The 23486-nt window shown below is 50.0% G+C and overlaps 1 protein-coding gene across 15 annotated transcripts in view; it reads right to left on the bottom strand.

Moving 5' to 3' along the window:
* Window positions 1–23486, bottom strand: part of TNS1 (tensin 1) — a 205819-nt gene that overhangs the window by 73307 nt on the left and 109026 nt on the right. For all 15 annotated transcript variants that reach the window (XR_004441577.1, XM_033230318.1, XM_033230308.1 and 12 more), the window contains 10 exons: window positions 22832–22882; window positions 21249–21371; window positions 20793–20857; window positions 18787–18870; window positions 14395–14507; window positions 13878–13938; window positions 13578–13653; window positions 12868–12997; window positions 10210–10275; window positions 8764–8880 (listed from right to left, as the gene is read on the bottom strand). Coding sequence is in view for 14 of the 15 variants with exons in the window: in XM_033230318.1 (XP_033086209.1) it covers window positions 8764–8880; window positions 10210–10275; window positions 12868–12997; window positions 13578–13653; window positions 13878–13938; window positions 14395–14507; window positions 18787–18870; window positions 20793–20857; window positions 21249–21371; window positions 22832–22882 (886 nt within the window). In the remaining variant the exon portion in view is untranslated. The remainder of the gene's footprint in view (window positions 1–8763; window positions 8881–10209; window positions 10276–12867; window positions 12998–13577; window positions 13654–13877; window positions 13939–14394; window positions 14508–18786; window positions 18871–20792; window positions 20858–21248; window positions 21372–22831; window positions 22883–23486) is intronic.

Here is a 23486-nt window from a genome sequence, read left to right as displayed (position 1 = left end):
GGACAGTGAATGATACATTTCCAAACTAAGGCAGGAGACAACCATGCAGGCCTTGCAGAAGAGATGACTAACGTCAAGAAGTGAAAAGACCACTCACAGAATGGCAGAACATATCTGCAAATTATATACCTGATAAGGGACTTGTTGCCAGAATATAAAACGAATGCTTACAACTCAATAATGAAAAGACAAAACAAAAATTTAAAAAGTAAACAGAGGATGTGGATGGGCATTTTTCTAAAGAAGACCATAATGGCCAATTAACACATGAGAAGATGTTCAACATCATTAATTCTTAGGAAAATGCAAATCAAAACCACAATGCGATACCCTTTCACACCCACTAGGATGGCTGGAATCCCAAAGACAGAAAGTAAGCGTTGGTGAGGTTGAGGAGAAAGTCTCATACATTGCTGGTAGGAACGCCAAATGGTGTAGCCACTTTGGGAAACAGTCTGGCCATTCCTCAAATGATGACACACGTGATCCAGCAATTCCGCTCCTGGCTATCTACCCAAGAGCAATGACAACCTAAGTCCACACAAAAACTCGCACATACAAGTTGACAGCAGCATTCTTCATGCAAGCCAAAAAGTTCAAACGATGCAAATGTTCATCAATTGATGGTGATGTATGGATAAACAAAATATGGTATGGTCTACAATAGAATATTATTCAGCAACAAAAATGAATAAAGTACTGATACATATTACAACATGAATGCACCTTGAAAACACTGGGTCAAGTAAAAGAGACCAGACACAAAAGATCACATATTGTATCACTCCATTCACGTAAAATGTCCAGAATAGACAAATCTACAGAGACACAAAGCAGATTAGGGTTGTGAGTTGGGGGCAGAAATGAGAGTGGCTGCTGCTGGTTATAAGGTTCCTTTGGGTGGGGGTGATAAAACTGTTCTAAAATGAGATTATGGTGATGGTTGTACAAGCCTAAATATACTAAAACCCATTGAATTGTATACTTTAAACAGGTGAAGTTGTGGTATTAAATTATATCTACACAGCTATTAAGTTTTTAAAGAGAGTGATGGCTGAAAACAGTTTTGTGGTTCCAAACTATACCGCCATCCACAACACGCACAAACATACATATCAAAGGTGTAAAAAGATCAGGAAGTGGAAGATTGTAAGAGGAATTGTGGAGAGCATGGTGTTTGGCAGCAAGTCCCACCTTGCTATGGGCGTCTCCCTCATCTCAGTAAGTCTGCTCAGAGGCTCAGCAGGTACCTGAGGGTGCATGGAGGATGTGAAAGACAGGGGCCTAACTGTGCTGTGGGAACAGGGGCAGGGGCACACTGGCCACCTCAACCCAGGTCTTTGCAGGGGCCAGGAGTGCTGATGGTTTACTTTGGACCAAGGTGAGAGAGAGCCAGCTCCTGGGCTACCTGAAATGCTGTCCACGAGGGCCACCTGCAGGGGTGAGAGATTTCAGCAGGATGAGGCTGGAGGGAGCGAAGGATGACTGGGCTGAGGAAGGGGGTCCTGAGCATCTGAACAGAACCACGTTCGCCACCCAAAGGGAACAGGGAATGAAAGACTTTTGGGCAGTTGGACGGGGTCTCCCAAATACCTACAGAAGTGCCTCAGGAGAGAAGCCAGAGGGCATTCAATGCCTCCAGAATCTTCTACTGGCAAAGAACCCAAGAGATATCATTTGTGTCTCTGTCTCCACACAGAGCATGCCTGTGCAACCTCACCAGGCAAGAAAGAATGTTCTGGAATGTTCCCCCTTTCTTCTCTTCCTAACCCTAAATATGTACGTCAGGAAAACAGAAAGAAAACTTACTGAGCCTCCCCACCACCATCACCACCACCGCCCCCCAACCAACACACACACACATACACACACACACACACACACACACACACAGCTAGCAGCCAGATAGGAGCTGACAAGGGGGAGGAGCAAGTTCACCAGCACCGGGCATATTTATTTGTTACCAACTGAAGGAACTTGTATTACCTGAGAGTGGCTAGAAAAGGGATGGAACTTGCCCTAATGTCATCTGGGGGAAGAGGAAACAGGGTAGACGTAAAGGGCAGAAGTATACAAAACAGGTAGCATTTTAATCACATCCTACAAGTTCCGCTTGTTCAGCCCAATAAGTACAAAACAGCACCCACCTATAGGTGTTTGGGGAGGATTAACCAAGAGAACATATAGTCAGTGGTGCCTGGCACCCAGAAAGTACACAGTGCTCTCATCTTATGGTCATTGTCAGCATCAGCGTCCTCAACATTGTTAGGGTTTTGGAGCTGGAAGCCCTTTTTGAAATCCATTATCCTCAATTCGCTGATAATGAAACTGAGAACCAGAGAAGGGAAGTAATTTTTCCAAGGTCACATAGCAAGTTGATGTCAGAGGCATGTCTCCTGACTCCCAAGAGTGGGGCTCCCAGAACAGAGCCAGCTATAGGTGGTTCCCAGAGAGCAGAGGGACATGGTGAATGTGGGCTTTTTCTAAAGAGGAGAGGGCTAAAATCACATCTGTCTCTTCTCTCCTCCAGCACTTCAATAATAATAAAAACAGACACAAATCACTGCCAGCATGGCACGCACCACTCTGCTTTTCACATTTTATGTATATTACCTCATTGTATATCAGACAGTGCTATAGCAAAAGTACTGTTATTGAACCCATTTTACAATTAAGACATTTGGATCTCAGAAAGGCAAAGTTACTTGGCCAAGAAACACACCTATCAACAATAGAGCATAGAACCAGATCTTCTGATTCTAGGTCCCACGGCCTTAATCCCTAAAGTAGAGATTGGTCTGTTCAACCTAATTTCCAGCTTCTCATCTTCTTTGCACAACTTCCTTGCCCCCTTTGAAGCTAGGCATGGGTGTGTGGCTTGTTTTGGCCAATGAAACATGAGCAGAAGGAAAGCATGTGAGTTTTAGGCAGGAGCAGTGTGCAAGTCATGGTGTCCTCTTCCCACAGCCGCAGCAGTGAAGGAAGCACCTACAAGATGAAGCCACCCTCAGCCTAGAGTATCTGTGATGAACAGAGACCTTGCTGACCCCCAGTGGACACATAGAATGAGCAAGAAATACGCTTTTGTTGGGTTAGGCCACTGAGAATGTGGGACCATTTGTCACTGTGGCGTAACTGAGCCTCTCCTGACTGATAGAACCACTAAGCCATGCTCCTTCCTGCTCTGAGCCCATGGCTTGGGCTCAGAGGGAAGCCTGGCAGGACCCTCTTAGGTCTTCACAAGTCATGAAAAGACACAATGCTTGAGCTCAAAGAAATGGAAAGAAATACTATCTACTCCAGCCCTCACATTTCATAAGAAATAAAAAGGACCTATGGAAAAGGAGTTACCAGAGACACCCAGAACCCAAATCTTCTGTCTCCCAGGCCAATGTCTATCCATGCCTGTCTATCTCTCCATGCCTCTCATCTACTTATTTCTTTCTCCTTCTTGGTCTCTGCCTGTTTGCTGGATCTCTTTCCCTCCCTCCTTCCTCTTTAAAAAAAAAAAAAAGTATCAGAGTCCTTGGATAAGCCCAGCTCATAAGAAGTCAGCACAGAACAGGGATTCCTGGCTCCAGGCAGAGGCTCCTCCTCAACCCAGACAAAAGTACTTGGGGAGTGGACTGGCACCCTGCAGAACTGGAAGATCTCCTCTGAGGGCTGAGAAGCTTGGGCACAAAACCAAGGCCCCCTGTCACCAGCTCCCGGTTCTGGTGGGATTATCCATGGAAATAAAGGAAGTACTGATGGTCGCCAACCAGGAGAAACCCAGAAGTGGGGTGGACACCAGCCCCTTGCCCTTGTCAGCCAGGCTGGGAGGCTTGTCATTCCCCTGCGCCACCCTGTCCTTTGTCCCTGAGAAATCTTCTTTCTGAGAGCACCCCTCACTTGCCCAACCCGTGTTCCTATCCTCTGTTGAGTCAAGAGAAACTCTAAACAACCGATGTCCAAGGAAGTCACGGAAAGGTGGGGATGGATGAGAAGGCAGGGAGGAACCCAGGCCTGGTCAGCCTGCAGGCTTCTCAGAGGCAGAGGGCAGCCCACATCCCTTGGTTCAGGGCTTGCTTCCGAGAAGGCTTGCCCTGGAACACTATGGAGGAATTTGGAGCCTGCTCTATATAGCAGAGGCAAAAACACAGCGCCACCCCTACCCATGGGGACCTGGAATCTGGGCACGGGGCGTCAGAACTCAGGCCAATTTGCTAATGGGGCTTCTGGAGGCTGCAAAACTGGCGTTAGCCAGAGTACTGAGCTGGCAGGCTCCAGACCTAACTGGAGAGGGGCAGAGGCTCCTGCAGGGAGGGGACCAGACCTCTCCCCACCACCCATCCTTGACCTCCCCTTCCTCCCCACTCAGAATCAAAGGCCTGGGACATCCAAATACATGTGACCCAGAAAACTCCTTCTCAGGTGTGAAGAGTTGCACTGTTGGCCCACTCAGATTCCTGTGTTGCAATCCTAACACCCAGCAGCTCAGAATGCCACTGTATTTGGAGACACAGCCTTTAAAGAGGCAATTAAGGTGAAAAGAGATCATTAGTGTGAGCCCTACTCCAATACATCTGGTGTCTTTATAAGAAGAGATGAGGATAAGGATACATGCAGAGGGAAGACGATGTGAAGATACAGGAAGAAGACAGCATCTTCAAGCCAGGGAGAGAGGTCTCAGGAGAAACCAACCCTGCTGAAACCTGGATCTCAGACTTGTAGCCTCCAGAACTATGAGAAAATTCATTTCTGTTGCACAAGCCCCCTGGGTCTGTGGTGCTTTGCTGTGGCTGTCTGAGCAGACTAATAATACTTCAGGCATGAGAAGCAGCAGAAGGCACTGCTCTGGAAATAAAGGGTACCCAAGATGGCAGGCACCCTGCTCCTGGCCACTGTCCTACAACAGACAACTTTGTCCAGTCGGAGGGTCCTTATTATTGAGCTTCCATTTGATTCTTCACCTTCATCACGCCCCCCTGCTCCTGGCCCAGGAGCAGGTGAGCCCAAAGTCTCCACCACAGCCTCAGCTTGCTACACAGAGACACAGCTGGACCCGTCCCACCATGAAACGGGCTTCCCTGTGTGGTAGTGAGTCCCTGTCATCATTAGGGCTTGAGAAGTGAGACAACCATCCTGAAGTAGCCACCTGAATGGATTAGGGGTGTGGGTTCCGGGGTGCTGGTAAGCTGAGCTCCAAGGGAGGTAGAAAGGGATTTGGATTCCAGTATCAACTAGACCTCTTGTCTCATGACTCTGGACAAGATTGCTAACCTCGGCCTACTTCCAGGGTCTTTATCCAGGAAATGGGGTTGGCACAGGCTGAGCTGAGCTAATGCCAAGGAAGGTCCACACATGGGGGTTTCCTGCCCCATTGGCAAGCCCCTCCCTCTTGGGTTTTATGACTAGCCTGGCCACCTGAGCCTGAGAAGTCAGCCTTCAGAGAACAGAAATTCAACAGAATTCGGGAGAAGGCTCTAAGTGTCACAGTACTGCTAGCTGTAAACTTGAACTTGGAGTTGGTCTGGGGAACTGCAGGCAGTGAGGAAAGGGTTAAACGCAGAGCAGTTCCTGAGATGATGGTTAGTCAGGGGCAGCAGGAGGGCCTCCTGGGGCACCAGGAGCTCTGAACCCGGTGCTGGCCATGCCTCACTGCCAGGAGAGGGCAAGGTGGGGACACAGGCCACACTAGAGGATGCAGGCCAGAGATGACATCTGCTGCTGACTGCCTGGCTGGGTGCTCCCTGCCCCCACCGTCTGAGTCTCCTGGTGGGCTCCAGAGGGACTGGTCTGGCCCCTACTAGCATCCTCCCGCAGTGGGCCTGAAATAGAAGAGGTAGGCAGAGGGCCACTTTCAGAAATGGCCCCAGGTCACCTCGGACACCCTTCCCTCTACCTATTTCGAGAGGCCAGCCACCCATCAGAAGCATTCCTGAGTGAGCGGCGCACACTATTCTCTGTGGGTGGGGCAGGGGCTCAGCTGTTGCCTGTACTGAAGTCTTGCTAAACACCTGCCTCAGCACGAGCGCAGTGGCCTCCGGGGTGCCACGCTCCAGCGCACCCCCTCGCCTAACCCTCCCTCTTTCTAACAGTAAGGATTGGGTGAACTTCTCTGTCCGTGGGTGAGAGGTAGCAGCCAGAGAGGTTCTAGGGTTAGGCTCAGTGGGACCCAGGTACTGCCACAAAACCAGATGCCCAGAGCTGGCGCCTAGGGATGTCAGCCAACCCAGGACGGCATGGTGGGCAGTGCGGTGGCTTGAAACCCAGATCTGCTCTTGACTGGCGTGGCAAGCTGGGGCAGGTTACTTAACCCCTCTGTGCTTCAGTTTCCCCATTCGAACATAATAAGAGTCACAGAATGGCTGGGAGCATCAAATGAAATGGCAACTACCAAGTTCTTGGTGCCATGGCTGGTGCGTGATAAATCCAGGCCTTTTCCCTTAGTCATGTCTTGCAGGTGCCTGACACGCTGGCCACAGTTGACACACATGTGTCAGGGACCCCTGAGGACACGCGGCCTGCAGCCCCTCCTCAGGTCATGCTGCCCACAAAGGGCTCAAAATGATTTGTTGACTGAATCCCCATTTTACAGCAGGGCAAACCGAGGCCCCAAGGGACGGTATCTTGTCAAAGGATTTGAAGCCAGGTAGTTTGGTTGCAGAGGTTGCATTCTTAACCACATGCTAAACTACCTCTCATGAAGGCTGCTACAGGCAGGTAGAGGGGACAGAGGGCTGGTGAGGGAAGGTCTTGGCTGCCTCTTCTGCCCCCTAGCCCTTCCTTTTTTCCCTTCCAATCCATTCCCTCAGACAGAGGGATGGAACCAGCGGGATCTTTTGACCAGCTAAAGGTCAGCTCGTCCTACAAGGACAGAGGGGCCCTGTCTGGAGGCTGAGAAGCTGGCCCTCTGCCGAGAGGGGGAGCCGCTCTCGGCTCTGCTGTCCCTGGGCTGCCTCCCACTCTGACCGTCTGCTCTTCTTCCTTCCCCCACAGCCAACTACATCCTAAGCCCCGTCTTTCCCACCTCTGCTCCTCACCCTTAATTATTTTACCTTTTATTTGCCTGGCACTTTATAGTTTACTAAATGTTTCTACATTTATCATCGCATTGACTGTGCACCAAGGAGAGATGGAGAGACAGTAAAAATTCTTTCCAATTGCCAAGTGTTCTTGTTAAAAATGCAAACATCCCTAGCACAACGACCAATTAGGCTGGCAGCCACTGAGACCTCAGAACAAATTCGCTCCAGCCTCTGCTTTTGGCCGCTCAGCACCAGGGGATGGAGGAGTGCTTTTTGGGAGCAGCCTCGGGGGTCGGAGGGGCCTGGTGGGGTGTCTTGGCCAATCCAAGGGTGCTGGGTCCCTGGGAGAGGAAAAGCACCCCAGGAAGGGGTTGGGAACTGAGGCAGGTGTGAGGACAGGCCATCCACTTTTTGACATTGCACAGAAAAAATATGCTCTCAGCAAGTCCCCAAATTCTAGTCCAACCACCCTCCCTCATCCTACCTCTCTCTGAAACTTTGTGCACATTCTTGTGCCCCCAAGGTCAGAGGAGAAATCTTTATTCAAGAAAAGGCCCAAAGATTTTCAGAGAGGAGTCATCAAATCCAAAACCTGGGGAAGGGAGACAGAAGACAGCGCTGTGTAGAGGAAAGAGGGCAGGGGGAGACCCCCAGGCCTGCCTGTCTCTAACTCAACTCTACCATGGGCCCCAGGGCCCCAGGATGGCACAGCCCCACCCAGGACTGGCTTCAGCTGGGAGGAGAAGCCGGACGCTGGGTGCTGGCATCCTTGAAAGGGCCATCCTGACTCATGGAGGCAAATCAGGAGGTTCTGCCTCTGGGAGAGGTCTCAGTTACCCCAACTAAACATAGATCGGGAATGGGCTGGACCATCTCGAAGGTCCTCCCAGCTCCAACATTCTGCGGTCCTATGACCAACTCAAGAAAAGAAGCTCGTGGCCAAACCCCAGACAGAGTTCCTGGGCTCCAGGCATGCTCACTTTCAGAGCCCGCCCCACATCTCCTTACACATATGCAGATACACCACATACATAAATAGAACTCCTTACACATATGCAGATAAACTACATACATAAATAGAACTCTCAAGAGATGACCTGAGTTGCAGTGGACAATTTGACATAATGTTGGGTTTGTAGCTAAATTAAACATGTATTAATTTCAATGCTGCTTCTTCTTTTCAAATTTCAGAGCCTATCAGTTTGCTCCCAGCTCTCAAACGTTTTTGTTGGCTGTTGATGAAAGCTTGCAGGCCGTAGATTCTGCGTCTCTGTTCCTAGTACTCTGACCCCAGAGAACTCAGGCAGCGAGCCTGAAGAAACCCAGCAGTGGGTTTAACACACACGTGACAAATGCTGTTTCTGCAGCACAACGGGGGGTATCTCAAGCTCCACTCAAGGACGCGTCCTCCAAGGAGTCTTCCCAGATCACTCCAGCTCTCAAAATCCCTCCCTGCCAATCCCAGAGAACTCACTGTCCATGGAACTTACTTGGCTGCAGCAATACACTTCCACGATAACCCCCTTGTGGCCATTTTGCTGCCTTCCTTGGCTCTGTCCTCATTTTTATTTAATATATTAATATATGTGCCTTATCTTCCCTCAGTGAACTGTGAACTCTCAGAGGCACCTCAGACTTCCCCCTGCCTCCTCTCGAACCCAGATCTCTTGACAGCAGGCCAAGAGAAGCAAGCTCATGTGAGCAGAGGCTGTGCAGTTTGGATAGGGGCTGGGAGCCACTGGGTCCCACCTACCCTCCATGCCGTCATCTCGATGCCCACTGAAGTTGTCGTAGGAGTCCCAGCGGATGAGGGGGTCAGAGGTGTTATAGTCCACAGACACGCTCGGCCCGTTCTCCAGGTGCTCCATGCCTAAGTGGGATGGGAAAGGCAGGGGCAGTCAGGGAGACAGTGCAGAGAGGGAAAAGGATCAGCAGCTGGAAAAACAGAGAAAGCCCACAAGCTCCCCAAAAGATGCTCCCTGAGGGACTTCTCGTTTTCTTGAGTATGGCAGGCGGGACCAGTGGTTTAAGCTGGACTGAGAACTGGGAGTCCAGTTTCTTACATTCTTGAAAAGGCTCATGCTGGGTCATAGGGGTAAACCAGGACAGGCACTGAAGAATGAAGACCCCCTGGAAGAAAGCAGGGAGGACCCCTGGCTGGGTGTCTGCCTCTTTCTCTTCTGTGTCCCTGGGGCTTCTGAGGCAGTGCCAAGAGACTAGGAAGTCTAACCCTGGAGTCAGACCCTGGAGGTGGGGGGCAGGCTGGTTATGAGCTGCATGGGGTCAGGGACAGCAGGAAAATCACAGCCCTGACATTGAAAGGACATAAAGCCTCCAAAGGTCATCCCAGGCATGGCCCTGTCCCCTCTTAAAATGCTCTCCACTCCAGACAGAAACCTAGGGAGTATGGCGGAATCTCCTAGCCACCCACAGAAAACCCAGCTTAGCATTAGGACAAATACCTAATGCATCTAGAGCTTAAAAGTAGATGATGGGTTGACAGGTGCAGCAAACCACCATGGCACATAGATGCCTAAGTAACAAACCTGCACATTCAGCACATGTATCCCAGAACTTAAGGTAAAATAAAAATAAATAAATACATTTTTTAAAACCCAGCTCAAAGACAGCATAGCTGCTAGTCAAGTCTGTCAGGGTGAGTTACCTTCCTGGCTTGGCAGTCCTTTCTTTAGTCTATCCACAGTCCCTCTGTCCATAACCTAACTTCATCTCCTTTCATTCCATTCTCAGATAAGATGGTGAACAACTGATCTCCACTTATAACCAGTCTAGAGGCTTCAAGGTTATTATTAAACTGGCCTTCAGGTTGAATCACCTCAGTTCTCATAAATACGCATCGTCTATCCAGCACCTTCGAGTGCCCCCTGCCCGCCAGCCACTCCCTCCATCTACCGTGACCCTCAGTCTCTGAATATAACAGGCTGATGACCTAATGCGACCAGAACAGTTTATCCAACCCAGTGCCTCTCTGTCTGCTTTTTTATTTTTATTATCCAGAGATTAAGTCACTGGTTCATGTTTAGCTAGGGGTCCACTCTGAAATCCAGATCCTTTACTGGTGGCCTGCATCTCAAAGATAACTTGGTCATTGTGGAACAGACCTGGGGTGGAAGGGTGGTGGGGATAGGGTCAGGATAAAAGGAAGGAGTGAGAGAATGAATTCTAACTTGGGTTATACCTTGAATTTTCTCTGGTCCATAAGAAAATACAAACTCCACTTTACCATACTCTGGAAATCGATCATCTGGAAGAAGAGAAGGAAAAACAAAAATGGGCAAAAAGTCCCAAAAAGCACTCCATAAAAAGTTTTCTTCTAGAAAAAATTAAAATATCATATATGCACATGGCTAATATTATAATAATAATCAACATATATTTATATATATACATGAAATTATATCTATACAATGAAATTAAATCTCCTGTCACTCTAGCCCCTGTCCTACTTGCTTGAGGTAATGCGGTAACTGATTCGATTTCTATTTCTTTTCTACTAGCAATTTACCTCTAAGACTCTAAATAATAGCCACTATTTTTATGCCACTATATTTTATTTTATTTTATTTTATTTTATTTTATTTTGAGATGGAGTCTCATTCTGTGGCCCAGGTTGGAATGCATATTTATACTTTTGAGACAGAATCTTGCTCTGTCACCCTAGATGGAGTACAGTGGTGCGATCACAGCTCACTGCAGCCACAATCTCCCAAGCTGAAGTGGTCCTCCTATCTCTGCCTCCAGAGCAACTGGGACTACAGGTGCAAGCCACCACGCCTGGCTCATTTTTGTATTTTTTGTAGAGACAGAGTTTTGCTGTGTTGCCGAGGCTGGTCTCAAACTCCTGGGCTCAAGCAATCCACTGACCTCAGCATCCCACAGTGCTGGGTCTACAGGTGTGAACCACCATACCTAGCCAGACATGAATTTTAAATAACTTCTGTGGATTGACTACTATGAATGTGAATAATTTGGTTCACTTACACTACTACCCCCACTTCCTCTCTTCTTAAATCTAATTATTGTTTTTATTTATTCTATTGATTGTCTTTGAAACTTTAAATAAGATAGTTAAGCCTCTATTCCTTTTTCTCTTTTTAGAGACCAGGTCTCACTCTGTTGCCCAGGCCAAAGTGCAGTGGTGCAATCATAGCTCACTGCAGCCTTGCACTCTTGGGCTCAAGTAATACTCCTGCCTCAGCCCCTGGAATAGCTGTGATGACAGGCACACGCCACCAGGCCCGGCTAGTTTTTTTATTTTTTGTAGAGACAGAGGTCTCACTATATTTACAGGCTAGTCTTAAACTCCTGGCCTCAAGCAATGCTCCCACCTTGGCCTCCCAAAGTGCTGGGATTACAGGCATGAGCCACCGTGCCTGGCCATGCCTCTATTTATTGACCTGTCCATTTTCGATGGTATTTCCTGACTCCCACTATGTAAGAGAAGGAAATCTGTGACCCTCCCTTCTCTCAACTTCTGCCCAACCCCTTATTTATTTTATCAGCTATTCCTTTATTTTTCCTTGTTAAGACTGCTATCATTTACATTCTGTACTGTAATTATGATGGCATCTTCTGGCTCCAGTGCAAGGACAGCTCATTAAAGAAACACCCTTCTACATGAGCCAGGCTATACTAAGGAGATCTGGACCCTCCTCCAAGCCCCAGTTCCAGTCTTTCTCTGCCTGAGCCCAGTCTGGACACAGATCACTGCCCACTATTTGTAGGAAAATAAGTTACAGCAAGGATGGCATCTGCTCCATGGGACACCTATCATGCCTGTGCATGTCTCCATCACTGCAGGCATCACTTCGTAGTATCATGTTTGTGTGTCTCTCACTGCAGAAACTGTGAACTCCCTGAGGGTAGTGCCTGACTTCTTTCTGTTCATATCTATAGGGTCTAACACATGCCTGACACATATAGACACACAAGTGGTGCTTGGTGGGTGGATGGATGGATGGATGGATGGGCAGATGGATAGATGGACAGATGAATGAATATGTGGATGGATGGATAGATGAATGAAGGGATGGATTAATGGATGGATGAATGGGTGGGTGGGTAGATGGATGGGGGGGTGGATGGATGGATGGACGGACAGAAGGATGGAAGGAGGGATGTATGGATGGATAGATAGATGGATGGATGTGTGTAAGAATGAATTGGTGGATGGAGAGACAGATGGGTAAATAAATGGGCATTTATATGTCCCAGGCATGAATGTGATATAGATAAAACTTCCAAAGAATAAAAGAAAGAAGCAAAAGCAAACACCAAACCTTTCCAAACCACCTCTTCTTCTCTCAGAAAATGGTTCCCCCTTGCGGCTGCCACACTCCTCCACTATTGCTCTTCTGCCCTACAGGGTAATTATCCCCTGCTGGTCTGCCTGCCAACTCAACAAGATTTTTGAACTCCACCAAGGCAGAGACCATGTCAGGTTTCACTTTGAATCCCCAGCACTTGGTACAGATCCTAACACAAAGCAGATGCCCAATGAATGTTGACAATAAATGATTATCAATAGGACACACGTGACAAACTGGGGGGACAAGATGAAGGAGAGACAGGGAAAGTAATAGAAGGCTGCAAGATATAAAACAGCCCAAGGACTGGGAGGAATTTACCTCCACTTCTACTAACAACTGGAATTCCCAGACCATCCCGATCTCAACTCTCTCCCAAGTCTCTCTCAACTCTCTCCCATCGTCAGCCTGAGACTAGACAGACCACGTGGCCCAGAAAAGATGGTCCCCATACCCACCATATCCTCTCAAACTGAGCTCGTCTCCCTGCCACAGGGGTGCCCACCCCCAGCTCCACTCAAGGAGCGCACCTTTGAAAGCATCATCAAGGTCCTCCTTCCCAAAGACAACCCCCAGGTCATGGATGGCACAGGTGTGGAACTGCACACGGAAGATGACGTCTCGGGCTGGGCTTCGGAACTTCTTGTGGTAGCACTTCAGCTGGGTGGGAAGATAGGCAGAACCAGTCAGGGGCCTGAGGCTGGGAGGTCAGGTCCCAGGGAGCCTCCTTATCAGCTCCACTGACTGAGCCCCCAAGGCTCACCCCAAACCGGATGAGGGAGAGCTCATCAACACCAAACAGGATCTCAGAGTTCTGTGGGGAAACTTCTAGAACAGCAAAGAATTGGAGATCAGCCTTGGCCTCTGGGGACAAAAATGTCCTCCCAAGAAGTTTCTGCATACAAGCCAGAGTGCAAAAAGTAAGATGGATTTAAATGGCAGCAGGAAGGACTAAAGCTATAATTCACAGAGTCCTTGTCACCAATAAGAAGCCAGGAGGTAACAGCTCACACTGAGTGGTATTTCCCTGGAGATGCTCCAGAACAACAGCTAAGCCCAGGGTGAGAGACACGGACTATGTGAGACTGGAAGGTCTTCCAAGAGCCCCGAGAGCCTACGGTTCCAAGCCTGGCAGCCCAGGAGGAGTAGCTGTCTTGTCCCAAGAGGCAGGAATGGAGTAAGAAAAGAAGAGAGAGAAAATAAACAAGAATGGGACTTGAGACAGAGGAATAGCACTCACCAAGATGTCTCCCTTCAAGAGCAGTCCTGGCTCGATGGTGATGCAGACGCTAGTCTGGCTGTCTCCTGGGATGTTGCTAAGGGAGAGAGGTGGACAGAAACAGAGAAGGCTGCTGGAGGGGAGATGAGGGAGGGGCGTTTTCTCCCTGCTGCCCCTATGCCACAGGGTTAGTGGGAAACCTCTCTGACTCTGTCCTTTTAACCCTCTTGAGAACACTGTCTCCTCTCCCCAACCTTCTGACCTAGTCCTTAGCCCTAGGCCTTGGGCATCCCTGGCCTCTCATGCCCATGTAATACTTACTAGATGCCAGATGTGTACACAGGTTGCATGGCCTGGTAGATGCGGAGAAATGGCCGACATCCTGTAAAAGTGGGGTGGGTGTTACCTAAGACAGCAGAAACTGGCAGGCAGGAGGGGCAGAGGAGACAGTGAAGGGAGAAAGAGAGAAAGGAAAGAAGGAACGGGGGAAGGCGAGGTAGGAAGGGGAAGGAGGAAAAGAGGAAAGAGAAAAAGGGGAAGCAGAAAGGGGAAGAAATGCCAACTTTTCACTTGTAAAGCAAACTAAATTTATAAAAAACATTGTCCATCCAACATCATTGGCCAGCAGGCACTGCAAATATCAAACCCATTTTGAAAATGAATAGATTGGGGCTTAGAAAAGTTCAGGAAGCAATGTACTTGAGAGTCCAGTGGAAGTGTTATGACCCTGTAGCTCTCATGTTGTCTGTTACTACCCAAGGTTGCCTCTTAGAGGAGAAGATGGAAGATGAAAGGGAGGAGTTGGTAAGGGGGAGGTTGGAGGGCTCAAGGCAGGTACCTCCTTTAGACTCAAAGTTGGGGATGCCGTGCATGATCACGTGGTGCAGAAACAAGGGCTTGTTGTTCATTTTGATGGAGCCGGAGAGCAGGCCGCTGAAGTAATGCACATACCTGCAGTGGTGGAAGAAGCAGCTTCAGGGAGAGAGGTCTGCGCTGGTGCAGTAATCACTGTTCTGTCTTTTCCAAGAACATTGCCCTAGATCGCTTACCTACTCTACCTTCTCCACAACCAACATGGTCCCCCTCCCCAACCAGGCCTCCCTCCCAGACATTCCTGCCTGCTACTGGGAGCCCCAGGTGGGAAGAGTGAGCAGGTATACCAGACCTAGAGCTGGGTCAAGCCAAGCATCCCACTTGGAGTTCGCCACCGCCCTCTGGTGGTCAACATGAATATCTCTTTCCTGCTTCACTCCCAGCCCAAGAATCTCCTGCTGTACCAAAATTTCCACCTCACATCCCTGACAGGCAACATTTAGCTGCTCAAGGCAGGCCCAACGACCAAACAGCTCTGACACCCTCACACCCCCACACAAAGCTCAAATCAAGCTTGTGCTCATACTCACAGCCCCAGTTCTGCCCACAGATCCAGTAGCCACAAGTGACAGTCTAGCAAATAGTGAGCAAGACCTTAATAAATGTAGTTCTTCACTTTCTCTACATCACATTAAAGTGCATGAAGTCCCTCTCTCTGTATCCTTGAGTTTACTTGGTATTCAAGGTAACTAATAAGTATTACTATCTCTAGGGTCAACATCCCTCAATATTTTTTTTTTTTCTTTTTTTGAGATGGACTTTCACTCTTGTTGCCCAAGCTGGAGTGCAATGGTGCAATCTCGGCTCACCACCACCTCTGCCTCCCGGGTTCAAGCAATTCTCCTGCCTCAGCCTCCCGAGTAGCTGGGATTACAGGCATGCGCCAACATTCCCGGCTAATTTTGTATTTTTAGTAGACACGGGGTTTCTCCATGTTGGTCAGGCTGGTCTCGAACTCCCAACCTCAGGTGATCAGCCCACCTCGGCCTCCCAAAGTGCTGGGATTACAGGCATGAGCCACTGCGCCTGGCCAACATCCCCCAATTCTTTAACAAGGATCTGTTGGAAGAATGGAAGGACTAACCCATACCTTCTCCTTCTAGACAGAGAGGATAAATAAGGTCCAGGAGGGGTCACTGGACTCCAGAGACACACAGCAAGAAAACACAAAGCTGGGAGTGGATGGGGAGAGCAGGAAAGAAGTCTGGACCCCAACGCATCTGCCCAATAAACTAGAGATCAGTCCTTCTGCATCGATTAGTCAGCATTTTCCCTTTTCTTACTGGCCAGGGAATGCCAAGCTGAGTCAGTTAGACCAATCAGAATGTATTCCAAGGCTCTGCAGGAGCCAATAGTAGGTCTCTGAGGAGGGTGGAACTAGAGCCCACATGACCATGATAAGATCCCCTCCTGTCTCTTGGCTCCTTGGCCCACCTCCAGGCCTGTGCGCCTCTGTCCCTGGGCTTGGGTGGGGCCTCCTCGGACTACTCAAGTAAGATAATCTGATGGGCAGCGCCCGCTCCTATTCAGACCCCTGCCCCATTACTGAAGCCGGAAACCTGGAATAGCAGTTCCTATCAGATCTCTGGATCACGCCAACAGGATGTGTCTGTGTTCGGGGGACAATGAGTCCGGGGGCGGGTGACAATGAATGAGAGAGCTACAGGCAAAGCCCCTCCCTCTCTCTTTCCCTGCCTCCCTCTCCTCCATCTGCTCCATTCCCTGCAAGTGACACTGACAAGAAGGCAGGAGGGTGGCAACAAATGCATAGTAAACCCACAGTTGCACTTCCACATCTGGGCTCAGAGAGGTGACCCACCCACAAACAGAGCCAGGCAGACACGCCCCAACGGCACGCTGTGCAAGCACATTTTGAACACCAGGTGATACAGTTTGGCTGCATCCTCACCCAAATATCATCTTGTTGTAGTTCCCATAGTTCCCTCGTGTTGTGGGAGGGACCCAGTGAGACATAACTGAATCATGGTAATGGTTTCCCCCATACTGTTCTCAGGGTAGTGAATAATTCTCACAAGATCTGATGGTTTTATAAGGGGAAACCCCTTTCCCTTGGCTCTCTCTCTTCTCTTGTCTGCCACCATGTGAGATTTGCCTTTCACCTTCCACCATGATTGTTAGACCTCCCCAGCCACGTAGAACTGTGAGTTCATTAAACCTCTTTCTTTTGTAATTTGCCCAGTCTTGGATATGTCTTCTTTATCAGCAGCATGAAAATGGACTAATACACCAGGGAATCCCTAAATAATCCTATTCCTGAGAGGTGACACTGATCCCTGGTCTTCAGACCTTCACTGCTCAGATTCAGAGATGTGATTCTCTGCTCATTCTCTCCAAGTCACACTGTGCCATTGGAACAGCATGCTTCTCTCTTAGTATCCTTATCCTTCAAGGTCAAAGGTCAAACTGTGATTACGGTCAGCAGACACACATGGCAAGCCAGAGACTGAGAAGGCAGTATTTGACCAATCATTCTTTCTCCCCTGAGAAGACTCTCATTGATCCACAGCTGCTGTGTCTGAGGGCCTAGCCAGAATTTTCTGCACATAAAGACATCCCATTTCTGGTTGCTGACTCTGAGGCTGGCCATCAACTGTTTTGTGCCAACTATAAGGTACTGGGTTCCCTGAGGACTCACTCACTTCTTGGGCTTCCAATTACATTGGTGGGAAGAGCCCCCAGCTGAGACAGCAAAGTTCTAGCCAGCCAAGCAAGGCAGGGTGATGGGGCATGTGTTGAGAGCCTCAGCATGGTGAGGCTAAAGAGCTCCAGGACTCACAGCTCTAGGCCCTTGTTGGCCCAGTCAGTGTGTGCAGGGACTAAAAAGGCAAATGGGATGCTTTGGCCTCCAGGCCCTTATAGTCAGTGCTATTCCTCTGTCTGGATCCTTTACCCTGGGCACATTCACTTGGAGGCTTCCTTCTCCCCACCCAGATCTCATGTTACACGTCACCTTCTCGGAAGGCCCTTCCATGTGAATCAGCCCTCTTGCCAGCCCCATCACTCTCTAGCCATCATAGTTTGCTTTTTCTTTGCAGCTCTCATAACTATCTGAATTGTTTCCTTATATGTGTATCATCCACTAGAAGCTGAGCTCCATAAGCCCTTGCCTGGCAGATTCCGCACCATGTCACCAGTGTGCAGAACGGTGCTGACATCACAGCAGGTGGCAGGCCCACAACTCCCAGCAGCAAATGGAACTGGGCCTGTGTCCCACCATCCACGTCTCCAGCTTGGGCTTGGGTTTCCCACCACCCTGGCTGCAGCCTCCCCCAAAGACCACCTGCCCCTGATGCTGCGTGCACCTTCCTGTGGATGAGATGTCATTGACACGTCACCCACGGAGCAGGATCCCTCAGGACAGTGGGTCACACGACCAGGGGGCACTGCCCTGGCCCAGGCATTACTAGGCTTTCATGTGCTTTCCAGTTCTGCCACTACTCGCTATAGACCCTGGCCATGCCCCTCCCTCAGCTCAGCTTCTAATCTGCAAAATGGGATGCCTAGGTCGTCACATGACAGCTCACCATGATTCCAGTTTAGGCTCAAATTCACCCCCTCTATACTAAGAGGTATTCCCCGACCATCCCCCTTAAAAGAGCCCCGTTCCCGTTCCCCTCCTATCAGTTCTCGTGTCTGCAGTGCCCTCTTTCCTTCCTAGCCTCGTTGCTGTCTGACATTGTCTTGTTTGTACGGTTATTCGTTTCGTGTCCATTTCTCTCATTGGGTATCAGCTCACCAAGGGAAGGACTTTTTCCTATTCACCTAGATATCTCAGTGCTTGGAGCCATAGTAGATGATGTAAAGTTTGCTGAATGAATAAATCCATCCCTGCCCTGTTTCCTGCCTGGGCTATTGTGAGACTCCAATAAGACCATGCGGTTGAAAGCTCTCAGTAAAACTGTCTAAACTCTCCCACCAGAAGGTGACCCTTATCATGAGTCTCTGACCTCCCACAGCAGGGGGTAGTGACACAGTCTCCTGTAGATTCATCCAAGCACTGAAGCCATCCTGCCTCCAGGGCCAAGAACAGCACATGCCTTCCTATGCCAGCGCCTTTTTATCCCCAGACTCCTGCTTCTCCACGAAGGTTGCCCTGCTCTCTAGCACGGCCTCAGAGTCAAGTGCTGTGCCAACCTGCGGGCACACACCACAGGCTGGCTCCTGGGCTCTTTTGTGTGCCTGAGCTCATACCACTGCAGACTAGCATCTGAAAACATGTGCCTGGTGCACCCCCACCTAGGCACAGCTATCCCATCCCTGTGAGTACACAAGTCTTGTCCCCACATACAGTGAGGGCACACACACATACATGGGGCTGAGAGCCCCAGAGACCTACCTTCTTTGGGATGGCTGGCCAATGGGCACAATCTTATCCTCATAGAACCGCTTCATTGCAAACCGGTCCAGAGCCTGGTCCGCGCTGCAGGGAGAGACAGGTGGTCAAAAGAGGCAACTCCTGCATCCAAGAACCCCTTGTTTTCCCCATCCCTGCTCCCTCAGACCTGCAGAGCCCTCTGGCCAGCCCTTGTCCTACAGGGAAGACAAGCCTCTTCCCCCTGCCATCCTGTGCTGAGAAGCTTTCTGGAAAAGAGTGCTTCAGCATCTCTCCAACTGTGTGGGGCAGCACTCAGCCTAGGCTTTAAAGCTCAGCAGGCTGGGAGCCCAGCTCAGGTCTACCACTAATAAGCCCCATGTCCTGGTACAAGTTCGTGAATCTCTCTGAACTTCATTCTCCTCACCCATCAAATGAGGGTGATAACTGCCCCTTCCTCAAAGGTGACTATGGAGATGAAGGGAGGGAACATCCATAAGGAGCTTGTCACACATGGCACACAATAGGGGTATAGGAGTGCAGTAGGGGTGCAGCCTCATCTTTGCTCATCATTAAGCAAAGGTAAGACTGGCTTGGGTTGCTCAAAGTCCTAACACTACAGCCTCCTGGCAGGCCCTCCACAGAAGATTCTACCCGTCCTCACAGAGCACTCAGAGAGATCACTTTGAAATGAAAAGATCACAAAGCTCCAGTGACTTCCCATCACTCTTAGAGCAAACTCCAAAGTCCTCAGTGAGACCACGAGGCCCCTGGCTCTGCCACCTCCTAGCTTACCCTCCTCTTCCTCTTCCCTCACTTGCTCAGCTTCAAACACCCCAGCCCCTCACATTCCCATCCTTCCGCTTCTCTCAATGTGCAGGGCTTATCCCGCAGGCTTGATACGGCTCAGCCTTTCCCATCCTGGTCACTTAGGTCTCTGCTCCAGTGTCGCCACATCAAGAGGCCTCTTCTGACCATGTACCCGCCTCACCACTGCCCTTCTCGAGTCCCTTTACTCTTTCATGATAATTAGCACCTGCTATTACTAATGTATTTGTTTGCGTGTTTAATGCCCATGAAGACAGTGACCTGGCTTTGCCCTCTGCTACATTCTCAGCACCTAGAACAGAGCCTGACACATTGGCTGTCCAATATGTATTGTTTTTTTCTTTTTGAGACAGAGTCTCCCTCTGTCACCCAGGTTGGAGTGCAGTGGTGCCATCTCGGCTCACTGCAACCTCCGCCTCCCAGATTCAAGGGATTCTCCTGCCTCAGCCTCCTGAGTAGCTGGGATTACAGGCACCTGCCCCATCACACCCAGCTAATTTTTGTATTTTAGGGTTTCACCATGTTGGCCAGGCTGGTCTCGAACTTCTGACCTCAAGTGATCCACCTGCCTTGACCTCCCAATGTGCTGGCATTACAGATGTGAGCCACTGCGCCTGGCCATATTCCTTGTTGAATGGATAACAAAATGAATGGGTGAATCCCTCTGCCTCTCTGAAGAGTGGGATGGGAAAGGGAGTCAGTGACTGGATGTTCTTTATTCTTGTTCCAAACACCTAGGTAGGAAAAGGGCCTTCTGTTGTCCAGAGGCAGAGGAATGCATGAGACAACTTCTATATTCTATATTCTATATTCTATTCTATATTCTATATTGTGTTGCCAGACCCAGATCTGATCCAACATTTCTTTCTGACTCCCTTCCTGCTGGCCCAGGGAAAAAGAAGGCGGTTTGGCAAGGAAATGTGGCTCCGAGGAGCTGGCCGCATGGGGTGCTCAGGACAAGGCCTGCCTCCCAAGCCTGCCCCACCAGAGCCCCCAAAAGAGAATTGGACTCTCTTCCCTCCCACCGTCTGTCCAGAGGCTCCTGCCTCAGAGCTGGGGGCCCCTGCACCCCTCCTCATCGCTTCTCATTCCCTCTGTGCTTATCTCCTCACTCCAGGGAACAGAGAGGCTGTGGGTGGATGAGACGAAGGGGGTCATACTGTCAATGTTCCAGAGGATGGGTGGCTCCAGGCCCCTCTTACCTGGCAGAAATGTTGCTGTAGTGCATGTAAGCCGCGATGACAACTCCTATCCTGCCTCGGTTTCCCTGAAAGAACCCCAAACACAAAAGCATTTATTTCTAAGGCCAGCCCTGCTGCCCCAGAGCTTATCTAGAAGCCTTGGTGGAAAGGAATTGGGGCTGGAGAGAGGGGTGTGGATTTAAGGGAGAACATAAGGAGAAAGGAGGCCTCAGGGGAGGGAAACAGGTGGGGACTAAGTCTTAGAAAAAACACATCTGATCATCCACTGCCGTGGACATAAGGTGATGTCACCTGCACTTCTTAGAGGTGCCCCCCAAGACAGAATCTATTATCCCCTAGAAAGAAAAATACAGACTTATATGCTCACAAAATTCAAGGATATAGGCAGGTACACACGATCATCCAAGGACACATTCAGGCACACACACACACACACACACACGTCACAGCTCTGACCTTGTTGTGTAGAACAACAACATTGTGGGGGTCTGCGTTGAGCCATGTGTCCATGGCCTTACAGATGCTGCAGATCTTCTCCAGGGCTGGGGTGTGGAGGTCGGGCCAGCCAAATTCCAGTACCTACGGCCCAAGCCATGAGTGAGAAGAGGGCAGAAGCCCTGCAGAGTCAACCAAGCCAGCAGGAGCCGCCCACGCCACGTGCCAGTACCTGGGCAGCGGCCCACAGCTGCTGGTTCCTGCCAGGACTTGGTTCCTCCCTGCCCACTGGTCAGCAAGGAGGCAGGGATGTGAAGAGTAAAGGCCGTGCATGACCCAGTACTCGAGACCCTGGGTCCAGGTCTTGGCCCTGGCACTGACTCACTGTGGGGCCTTAGGCCTCATGTCCTCTTCCAGTCTCAATTTCCCCATATGTGTGTTTAAAAAAAACAAAAGAAAGGCTTGGAGCTGATGACCCCAAGGTCCCTATCATAGAACTGACCTCCAACGTGCTGAGGGGCCCCAAGCACTGCCCTCAAGCTCTTCTCCCACAGACAGCCCTGAGGCCTGGCTCAGGCTGAGAGAGGAAAAAGCAAAGGGCTGTCTGATGTTCATGACTCTTTTCTAAGCCCTGGACACACAAACCATCCACTTTCCAGGCCAATCAAGAGCAGCCTTAAGGACACAAAGGGCAGACGTGAAGAGCGGGCTTCGGGCTTCTCAAAACCTTTCTAGACTCACCAACTTTAAAGTAAAAGAGAACTCTGCAAGGACCCGTAGAGCACACCTAATCCCGCCAGGCCACTTTCAGAGGGGCACACTGAGGCCCAGAGAAGTCCATCACCACCCCAGGGTCACAAAGCAGCATGTACCAAACTCTCAGAGTTAGGAGCAGATGCCCATGGCAAAGCCCGCACACAGCCCCCCGAGCAAACAGGGTAAAAAGCAGCAGCAGGGCCAGGCTCGCTGGCTCACGCCTGTAATCCCAGTACTTTGGGAGGCCAAAGTGGGCAGATCACTTGAGGCCAGGAGTTTGAGACCAGCCTGACCAACATGGCGAAACCCCATCTCTACTAAAAATACAAAAATTAGCCAGGCATGGTGGTGGGAGCCTGTAGTCCCAGCTACTCGGAAGGCTGAGACAGGAGAATGGCTTGAACCCGGGAGGCGGAGGTTGCAGTGAGCTAAGATCAAGCCCCTGCACTCCAGCCTGGGCGACAGAGGGATGCTCCGTCTCAAAAAAACAAAAAAAACAAAAAACAAAAAATGGCAGCTGGAAGGTCAAAAGCTGCAACTCCCAACTGCTTTAAATCCAAAAACTAAACCTCTCACAACTCCAGCCTCACCCAAGAGATTCTGTGTACTCCCCGGCAGGCAGACCTGGGTGGAAAGTCACTGCCCCAAGCTTTGCTTTCTGTAATTTATATTATGGAAAGGATAAATAGATCATTTTCCATTTTCCGGATATAAGATGGCACTCTGACTTTGAATAGGCTTTTCAAACTGTCACAGCATTTTCCCCAAGATTATTATGTGGGAACCACGGACAGGGAGTCCATTTGTTCTCCTTCTCCTCCCCCACCCCAAAACAGCCACTGGCTCACCTTGGCATGGAGCTTCGTGATGTCAGGTCTCCGCTCAGAGAGGTTGAACAGCTAGAAGGAGAAAAAGGAAGAGAGCATGAGGAGGTGAGAGTGAGGAGCGCAGCGAGGGGAGAGAGAACCATGGGCTGCTGGTCCCAGAAAGGACGGTGGCATCATCACCAACTTCCTCTGAAGAGCCCACGACAGCACCCAGCAGGGCATCGACGTCCTCCCACAGCCAGGGGCCTGGCCACGAAAAGCCATGAGCTCCCTGGACCTCCTGTGCCTGCTCTCACTCTCTCCCCTGATAGGAATTCTATCCATACATGAACATGCAGGTGAGTCCCAGCAGACACACCGTCACCAAGAGGAACTAAACTGTAGGTCCTCAGGATGAAGACGGAGAGAGAGAGAGATGAGGACACTGAGCCACCCCGCTCCATGAGCGGATGTCCTGAATGGAAGACGAGAAAGGGATGGAACTTGTCTCCAGTTCCGCTTGCCTCTCGTCACACTGAACGGGAATCCAGCGGTGTGAGATGATAAGTAGTTGGCAATCTCTGGTTTCCTCTTCACACATGGACCTTAGAACCTCATCCCACAAGGCTGCAACTTCTCTGTCACCAGACATCCTCCATCAGAGGGGCAAACCATCCTGGGTGGTCCCAATCAGACC

The sequence above is a fragment of the Trachypithecus francoisi genome, unplaced genomic scaffold, assembly GCF_009764315.1.
Source record: "Trachypithecus francoisi isolate TF-2019V2 unplaced genomic scaffold, Tfra_2.0 Lachesis_group13, whole genome shotgun sequence".
NCBI lineage: Eukaryota > Metazoa > Chordata > Mammalia > Primates > Cercopithecidae > Trachypithecus > Trachypithecus francoisi.
The sequence above is the reverse complement of the archived record's forward strand: the minus strand, read 5'-3'. Positions and strand labels throughout refer to the sequence as shown.